Below are 9744 nucleotides of genomic sequence, written 5' to 3'. Positions count from 1 at the left end.
TGTTTCCCATACTACAAGCGTTTGTGTAGAGGCATTTGAGGCCTCCTGTGGATGTGTGCACTGGCCCCCTAATCTCAGCATTGCACTGGCCCCTGTTGCTTACCTGTGTATATGTTCCGCTCGTCGGTCTAGGCTGGGTTGTACTTGTGAGTGCTGCTTGGTTTAGCGGTCCAAGGCTTCCTCCTCCCTCGTCTTCCCCTTCCCCTTCCCCTAATGAGCCTAGTTTAAAGCCTGCCGGAGGAGATCCGCCAACCTAGAAGAGAACACATGCTTATCTTTAGGGGAAAGGTAGATAGAGCCCATCCCACCTGAGCATGTCTCTCGTCGTGATGTGCGGGTCATTGTCAAGGAAGCCATAGTCCGCAAGACACCATTCCTGAAGCCGCCAGTTGGTCTCTGCGATGCATGTCTCGTGCCATCTTCCATGTCCGCTCACTGGTAGGACAGAAGAGAAAACCACCTGTGCGCCAATCTCCTTCAGCATGCCCCCAGAGCATGGTAGTCCGCCATCAGGTGATCAGGGCTTCTCCTGGTCGCATCATTAGTACCCACGTGGATTAGGACCATGGGGTAGTAATCGGTGGGCTGGATCACGGCCTGGATCATCCCCATCACGTCATGAATCTTTGCTCCGGGCAGGCAGTAGACCTCGCGTGTCGAGGGGTCCTGGCGACAGGTGGGGCCCTCTGTACCTCTCAGGATGGAGTCGCCTGTGACGATCGCTTGATGCTTTCTCCTCCGGGACTGCTTAGCTCCTTCAGCCTGTTCAGAGCGTGGAAAGTGTGGAGTTGCCTCCTCTCCCTCCTCCTCCAGTGTTGCCAGGGCCTCGCACCTGTTCTCCAGCCGGACTGGAGGAACTGGTACTGCTGTGTTACGAGCAGCCCTGGTTCTGGAGGTGACCGTCTGCCACTCTGCAGTGGAGGGGACTTCCCAAGGTGCCTCTTCCTTGGATGTGTGACCCTGCAAGGAAAGGAAATGCCCATCAATTTCTTCCTCCACCTCCCTGATTCCCCTCAGCCTGCTAACCTCCTACTGGAGCTCCCTCACCTGCGCCTCCAGGGCCCTAAGGCAGGTGCCTGCAGGACAGGTGTGGGGTCCCCAATCCCTGCCCCCCAGGCCTTGCTGGGCAACCCCTGCAGGCCAGGGGGAGGGGGGACGCCAGCTCCCCCATGGGCTCTGTCTGGGTGGAGGCCTCAGACAAGCCCCAGGTAGGCTGCTCCCCCTGGGCAGGGGCCCTGGCAGCACGCCGCATCAACACCATCGTAGGAGTTGCTGCTTGTTTTTAGCTTAGTGCAGTGCCTTTGCCCTGTCCTAGTAGGAGTCTCCCTCCTGGCCCTTCCTGCTCGCCTGGCGGTGCGAACGCCGACACAAACACCGGAATGCTCTGTTCACGCAGCGCAGCTCCCTACCGGTTCAGCTAAGCGGGATCCAGGGGGCTTCCCCTCTGGATCCGGCTCAGCTGCGTCTGGTTCCTCTGCCCACTTACCTTAGGGGGATCAGCTGCTGCTGTGTCCGCTTCAGGTCTGGTAAGGGGGCACACGTGCGTGCGGGACACGCGTGTACCTGGATCCCTCCTCTCCCCGCTGCTCCTGGCTCCCGAGGCGGAGCCAAGAGTCTTCTCCCAATGTCAGTCAGCTCTCATTATCATACATTCAATCTGAATCAAATTAAGACTAAATTTTGTCAAGGTTGGCATTAAAAAACCCACATATAGTGGCGTTTGCATGTTTAACTGCAAAAGAGGCAGCTGCTCAAGTCTTGGGCTTTTCCCACAAATTACTTAGTTCTCTTTTTCTAAAATGAAGAGACGCCAGCAGCCCAGACAGACATTTAACCAAAACTGTACAAGTGAACCAGGGCACATTTAAAAACAGGAACAGAGAAAGCAGATCCCAGGCATGTGCTTGGTTGCTGCTGCTTCTGCTTCAAACCTTATTCTTTTCCCAAAATCCAAAGCAGCATTTCATGGCAAGTAACAGTTGAATCTCACAGAAGAAAAGAAAAGAGCATAAAAGCCTATTTTACAACGTTATGTCAGTTTTCCTCAATTAACAGTTTCCTGTTTATTTTAAATTAACGTTAACTTTCTTCTTCCCGGTGATTATTTTTGATCTTTCCCTATGTGGTGCTGCTCCTATGGGTGTAAATGCTTCACCTTTTTCACTCGTCTTCTATGGGACCTGAAGTTGTATTTGACAGTTTTCAAATTGGCATTTTGATATAGAAACAGTATGGCTCCGTAATTAGATGCAACTTTCACATTTATTCTCATTTAATTCTATCTGCTTTTAAGAAGTGAATAACCTTACTCACTAATAGACTTTGCCAGTCAATTTGCAACACCCTCAGGTCTGGCTGGTTTGTCCGCTGTTTGCTTCCTGGGTGAAGACAGAGATGGCTGTAAACACTCGTTTGTGCCCAAGAATCCAACACCTGCTGAAGTGATGAGACGCTTATTGTTCAGTTGAGCTCCAGAAAGCCTGAAGTTGATCTCTCTAACACTACAGCATTTGTCCCAGCTGTCAAAGCAAATGACACTAGCAAGTTGGAGAGCATAGTATGGCCAAACAAAGCAAACGCCAACCCCCTGAATTTAAGTCTCAAAATATCTTCACAGAAACACTCAGCATGTATATGTACACATAGCATCTAAACCACGGAGTGCTATTGCAATACAAATAGTAAAGAAAACTGTTTAACTAAAAGCACATTACAACAGCTAGGAAAGGTCTGATCATTTGATTTAGCTAGGATAATTGATTTAAAATTGAGCGGCAGGAGCTGCAGAACCAACGGGGGTTAGCTTGCGATGAAAGATGACTTGAGTGTTAGGGAAGAAGATTCATTTGACGTGGCTCCTTTGGGGCAGAAAATAGATTACCTGAACATACTTAAATGACGTGCGGGCAAAGACCTGTCCCATGGGTTGCTTGGAGTAGCAGATTTCTCTTTTCCCACTGAATTTTACATTATTTCCTTACTTGCCTTTATATAAGTTTTACTTATTCCAGTGAGGTAGCAAGTATGAGGAGGTAAAATGTGCACATTCTTGTTTCGGATCACAGCTCTGCTGTTCTCCAGGAGCATATTAATAAATATTTATTGTTCAAAATGAATTACTTCTCTGACACTGGTGTAGGGCTCTGAAGATAGATTTTGCAGGACTTGGGGACCAGTTTCCCCAAGCCATTCAGATCCAAGAGTTAAGACACAAAAACCCCAAGCCACTGGAAATGAGGAGAATAGCAGAGAGGAGCAGAAATAACTTCTCCAGGTATCAATTATGGGGCTTTCTACTATATCTTTAAATTTATTCTAGGATAGCTACTTTGCTTTACCTTTACAGGGATGTTTCCAGTGCAGCAGCTTTCCCAAGACATGCTGGAGTGAACAGTTTATATCAGTAAAATTGCATGTTACACAGCTGTTGCACTTTGTTCATTCTGGAAGTTCACGTGGTGATGAGTACTACGCCATACCTTGCATTAGCTTTGAAATACAATGAAAGATATTGGGGGCACCAGGCAACTACACTACTGAAAAAAATATATATATATATTTTTGACACCAGCAGTAGGAGGCCTGAGTTTCAGAGTCCAAATTAGTTCTTCTGCTTTAATACAGTTTTAATTAACGTAAGTCCAACAGACATCTTGATAGTATAGGTACATTCCTTATTCACATATGGCTGTACTTAAAGACAAGGACAAACATATAATTAAATTAAATAGTGAGATTTAATTTAGTAGCTGTTTAAATTCTGAATCATGTTTTAAGTTAAAAAAAAGTTATAATTAACTATTAACGTTAATGAGTCAAAACCTTCCAGAAAGCATGAATCCAAAAGGAAAATGTCCAGCAGGTGAACAAGAACTCGTTTCTTTTCTCCATCACCAACACCTGCATCAGTCTCTTAAATAGCTATTCATTAAATGAAAAATTGCTCTTCACAGTCTGTCAGTGTTTACTTTCTAGACGATGCTTCTTGGCCTGCTACTCATCCCGGTCTTCTAACAGGTACACAATTAACTCATAGGTGGACAACACAATGGCTGTGTTTGGTATCTGCCTGATGAGCTGGGCAAAAAGTCCTCTGTAGAAGGCGAGGTAGCCTTCCTCACGTGCTACCAGACGGGCCGTCTGAAAGAAAGTCTTGTATTTTGTGCCTTCCTCTCGCAGCCGTGTCCGTATGACCTCTGGGGAAAAATGAAAGAGAGCCCTAGGTTAGTGTCTCAGATCCTCCTGCCTAGAAACAAGGAAAGAGGTCTCCAGCACGGGACAACCAAAACCCTGGTTCATCCTGGACCAGCGAGCTGCCAGACAGATGAACTGCTCTCTTACATCTACACGTCCTGAACTTTTGCGTGAAGCTCCCATTAGCCAAGACTGGAAATTAAAACTCGGTCCCTGATGTTCATGTCAATACAAATTACAGAAAACAGAGACAGTCTCCTCACTAGGACAGCTATGGAGCCAAACGCATTGTCGGGGTGTGTATGAGCCATCCTCAAATGGCAGGATGGGGTCATCTCTCGTTTAGTAAATGTTTACTACAGGAGAAAGAGGCCAGTTGTGATTTAACACGACTGCCAGTTGAGGCCACAGTTGTGATCAGCAGAGACTGTACTGCTGGATTCCAATCCCAGCCCACAGAAGCCTTGAATTAAAGCGAGCGATGGACAAGCTTTCTCCTCTACTCCTAATCAGCCTGGGAGTCCACTGAACTTTAGGGTGTCAGCGAGGAGCACACGTATCGTATTGGCTTCTGTGAAGGTGGGCCTGGGAAGGACATCGGATTCTGCATCATACCATCCATTCAATTTTATTTGCTGGGACGCATACAGCCTGGGATGAGACGCTTTAGGAATTCATATATTCTTTAAATCAAATTGAATCTAACTAGGCTGCTGCAAAAACCAGGCTTCCTTGGACACAGCACTTCAGGGTTTTTTCCCCTGTGCTGATACCTCTGCACACTAATTGGCATGTGATTCAGGTGCGTAATGAAAGTCCAAAACAATCTGTCCAGCTGCAATGCAAGTCTGGTCAAATCTGTTCGCAAGTTTGGGCCAAGAATGGCATCCAACAAAGTCAGTATCAAAGCCTCACGGAGATGTAGTTGCATCCATTAAACAAGGTACTAAGGACATTTAAAAAGGAAGAGGAAAGTCTGGACTAACTTAAATTACTTTTTCACTAAAACTGAATTAACTCTGATGAATCAGGGCTCTTGTTACCTCTGCTCATCCTGATTTGTGATGTGACCTGCAGCTTAATGGGAGAATATGAAGCATTCAGAGGGTACCATTTGAGGGGGGGCATTTTTTTCAATGGCACTTACAGGCAGAGAATTTAAGCTGTGATAACAGCCAGCATCTCAAACACTGGGTCCAAAAGCATGGACAGAGAAGGAAGAAAGATGGCCTACAGATGCGCAGGGAATTAGACTCACTTTTCCATGAAGTTCCATAGAATAAAGAAATACTGCTTAACCGAAAAGAGGAAGTCCTCTCAGCAGCATTTTTATAGCCAGCCTCCGTGCTGTGGTTGTTTCCAGGTCCCTCCTCAGCACTTTTTCACATGCTACCCATTATGTAAGACATGCCCATAAGTTCTTATGGGCCAGCCCACCAGCTTTGCCTCATATAAATCCCTGCTGAGCTGCCAACAGGAGGCAGAATCACATTAGTGTGTGTAGTGGTGGTGGTGGTGGGGAAGCCGTGCATAATCTAAAATGTACCATGTTATACCTCAGCCCCCTGTCCCTCTGTTGTGGATTGTTCTCATCATCTTGCACGTGAAACCAGATGGTAAGCTCTCTGGGAGAGGAGCCTTAGCCTATTTGTTCTGAAAAGTACTTAGCTCACTTCTAGGTGCTGTATAAAAAGATTGGAGGATCTGATTAGTATGAAATACAAACTTCTGCTGCAAAGAGCGGTGAGGATGTTGCTAGATGAGGCACCATGTGCAGAACAGAAGGTGGGGCAGGGGGGAACAGGCAGCCAACTTCTTTTAGGAAGCCTTGTTATTTAACAAACAAAGAGCAATGGGAACATCAAAGACCTCAGTGTAGATGCATTCAGAGTAAGGTGCATCTCTAGACAACAAGGCTGTCTTCTGAAGTTAATAACATTACAGCATTGCTGCCCATCAGCTGGCACAGACCAGACGCAACACACGCACCACTCAACTGGTAAAGGGAAAGGACAACGTACCATGTGGATAAGCAATACATGAGGCACTGCCCTTAGAAACCGCAGCAGCAAACATCAGTCCAAAAAAGTTTGTGGAGCTTCTCTCAGTCCCATTAGCAGAAGGAGGTAGCTGGGCATTCTTCAGGCGCTTCTTTAAGCTTTCATAAATAGCAAAGCAGATGATGGTTTCGGAAATACCAGCATAGGAGGCAGTGAGGCCTCTGTAAAAGCCACGGATGCCTTCTGTCTGGTAAACGTATCTAGCACACTGCAGAGCATTCATGGGCTTGGAACCCCTGACTCTAAAAAGCAAAATAAAATGAAATTAGAGCATGATAAAACATTTGTATGGAAATGCTGCAAGCGATAAATAACCCAGGAGGAACAAGAATGCCTTGCTAAGTGTAACTGCAAGAATCTAGGACTGCTTTGGAGAGACTTCAATGGCTCTTTCATTATTGTTGGCATTGTAGTCACATTTTGAAGGCCAGGAGCAGGACTGCAATGCTAACTGTGCAAGCTTGGCTTTTCCAATCAGTTGATACATGCATGCGCTAATCTTTCCAGGTTGGCCTGGCTACTCTGTTATGCTGCTTCAGCGATCTAAACACTTACCACGGTAGAGGCACTGCTGTAAAGTGAACCAGCAATTTCCTTCCAGTCCAACTTTAGCCATAGACAATCGCCTCCTACAGGAAAACTGACCCTTCAGGGTAAGTGGCAGCATTCAATTCAGAGGAACCACCTAGTGACTTGTTGGACTTAGTCTTTATAAATAATTTATAAGATCTACAAGCCAGTGGTCACCTTCATTTTCAATAACTTCTTGGTAGCTGCTGGGATCCTTCTTATCTCACCCACCTGACCTGTCACAGCAGAGGGGGAAAGCTGCCTTTCTAAAGACATATTGTTAACATAGATTCATAGATGTAGGGTTGGAAGGGACCTTGCAGATCTAGTCTGACCCCCTGCCCTGGGCAGGAGAGAAAACTGAGCTCAAATGATCCCAGCCAGGTAACTGTCAAACCTCCTCTTAAAGACCCCCAAGGTAGGAGCCAGCACCATTCTCTTGGAAGCAAAACTACTCAATTATTGGCATTTAGGAAAAAAAAAATCCCCAGAAACATTTTCCTGTTCTCACTGTAGATAGTGGTCAGTTATTGAGGATCTTAAATTATTGCAGTATATGAACCAACTGTTAAACCCACATCTGTAGAATCTCAAGCCAGTGTTACTTTCTGTATTGCCTAAATGGACTTTAGCCCTAGCCTTTTCTAAACTGAACCCAGCAGGGAACCTCTTTGATACTCAATATGGCCTCCATTCCAATCGTATACAAGCACTTCACAATAGTCAATGCTTTTATCTTCTTAATGTCCCTTTGACGTAGGAAAGATTTTACAGGTGGGAACCAAGGCACGCCAAAGTTGCACAGTCTGGGCTAATGCTAGGACCTGAACATAAGAACTGCCATTCACTGGGTCAGACTGTAGCTCCACCTTGCCTAGGATCCTGTGGCACACAGTGGCAGAGAGCAGATGCCAAATGGGTGAGCGAACACCCTAGGATCTGAGCAGATTTTTTCCACTGTTCCTCTCCCACTTGCAGCATCCACCATTTAGGGTCTAGGAAGTTCTGATTCAGAGACTGGACCCCTAACTCCCGTGCTCAATAGCTATTGATGACCCTTTCCTCCAGAAATATGTCCGACCCCTTTTTGAATTTGGCTAAACTGTCAGCTTCCACAACATCTTCTGAGTCTCCAGCTAGGACCCACTGGGTAGTGATAGTGACCCTTGTTAAATTAAAGTGCAACACTGACAAGTTAAAGCTGTACCCTAGTCAGCTAGAAGGACAGTGCCTTAAAGGTTGTGGTGGTTGAATTGGGTAGGAAGAGCTTCATTATGGACTCATGGATGGAAGAGGCAAACATATATTTTGGAGCCTCCCATAAATAGTGTCAGCCAGTTTCTCTCAATCAGTTGCTTACTTCCGTTCCAGCTGCATTCTGGTCTTCACCATCCATATAGGGTTCATCATGGTATTTGTGACAAAAGCTGAAAGACCAAAAGAAAACACACAGTTTCATGAAGCGTGTCCAGTGGCTTCAGTAACTAGGCAAATATTAAGCTTTAATGCTACCCAGTCCCAGTTGGCAGGTTTCAATGAAGAGGTTCAAGACAAGAAGTGCAGGTGGGTAAGTCTGGAACCAAGGCACTGCCACAGGACTTTGCCATAGTAACCTTCAGAGGTATTTGCTCTGTTCACTTCAGGTGCTACAGCGGCAGGTGCATTAGAGAATCTCACGTACCTAGGCTGCTGTAAATGGCCATTTGCAAGATTTAATATTTACCAACTGGGTTTAGAATAATTTATTAACTTCTCTTTTACTGAACTGAAATCCATGGGCAAACCATCCCTCTGGGATATTTCATGACTCTAGGTGGTGCTGTTGGGCCATCTCACTAACCAAATCCACTTGTAATTAAGGGTTATTTTAGAAAGGCTTTTAAATGGGCATTTTGGCAACTTAATTGGAGAGAGCTGATGGAATCGTCTTGCAGTAATGTTCCCACAACAGTAAGCTACATTCCCCAGACTGACAAAAAAAGAAACTCAAACCAATAGTTTGCCTAAAAAGCACTTTAGCTGAAGGTTTGTTCATTTCTACTTTTGTCCTCATTCCGAGGAGCATTATTGTACTATTTCTCCTTCGAATTTAAAAATTACCAGTAATGCCAACTGTTGGGAAAACATCCCAAGAATCAGGATTTTTAAGTCAAAATAACTCCGACTCATGATCTCCAGATCAAATCCTCAGATCTCCGGATTTTCCCAGCTGGTAAGTCTGTGGAGGGGCAAGGGGTGGTGGGGGGGAAGAGACTGAGGCCCCTACGCTGTGGGAGGGAGAGGGGCAGGAACAGGCCCTGGGGCTGAGGCAAGTTGTCCAGAGGCATCCGGGGGGGGGGGCATGTGCCCCCTGTGAGCGAGGCAAGCTGCCCGCTGCAGGCTCAGGGGACTGTGCCCTGCTGCCTTTGCCCCAGGAGCTCAGCCGTGTGACACCAGTGTGCTTCCTGCCACCGGGTGGGCAGGCAACATGCTGCGTGGCCAGCATGCCCCATGTCAGCTGCCCACCCAGCAGGCAGCAATGGCGTTGCACAGCTGAACTTCTAGGGCAAAAGCAGTAGGACACGGAGCCCCAGCTTACAGTGGGCAGCCTGCCTCTGCCCCATGGAGGGCATGTGCCCCCCATGCATCTCTGCGGGGTATGTGCTGCTGCGGGGAGCCACCCCCCAACACCCATCGCCTCTGGACAACCCGCCTCAGCCCCAGGGCCCCGTTCACCCCAGTCCCTGCTCCTGCCCCAGCCCCACTTCCTCCCTCACCGTGGGAGCCTTGATCTCTTCCCTCCCTCCCTCTTCCCTCTCCAGCCAGCCCTTTCCCCTCTGCTTATCAGCTGGGTGCTGTCTTTGTCTCTGTGTTTGTTCCTCACGCCCAAGCCACAGCCCCTCCAGCCCTGCTGCTGCCTCTCACTCCTGATCTGCAGCAC

The 9744-nt window shown here is 47.1% G+C and overlaps 1 protein-coding gene across 1 annotated transcript in view; it reads right to left on the bottom strand.

Annotated features, from left to right (window-relative positions):
- Window positions 1–3534: 3534 nt before the first annotated feature.
- The window catches only part of SLC25A33 (solute carrier family 25 member 33), a 15645-nt gene continuing 9435 nt past the window's right edge, over window positions 3535–9744 (bottom strand). The window contains exons 5-7 of the mRNA XM_019541642.1: window positions 8185–8251; window positions 6216–6496; window positions 3535–4196 (exon numbers count right to left, since the gene is read on the bottom strand). Coding sequence (XP_019397187.1) covers window positions 3994–4196; window positions 6216–6496; window positions 8185–8251 — 551 coding nt within the window. The 3' untranslated portion in view covers window positions 3535–3993. The remainder of the gene's footprint in view (window positions 4197–6215; window positions 6497–8184; window positions 8252–9744) is intronic.

Source organism: Crocodylus porosus, unplaced genomic scaffold, assembly GCF_001723895.1.
Source record: "Crocodylus porosus isolate Cpor-Errol unplaced genomic scaffold, CroPor_comp1, whole genome shotgun sequence".
Taxonomy (NCBI): Eukaryota; Metazoa; Chordata; order Crocodylia; family Crocodylidae; genus Crocodylus; species Crocodylus porosus.
The sequence above is the reverse complement of the archived record's forward strand: the minus strand, read 5'-3'. Positions and strand labels throughout refer to the sequence as shown.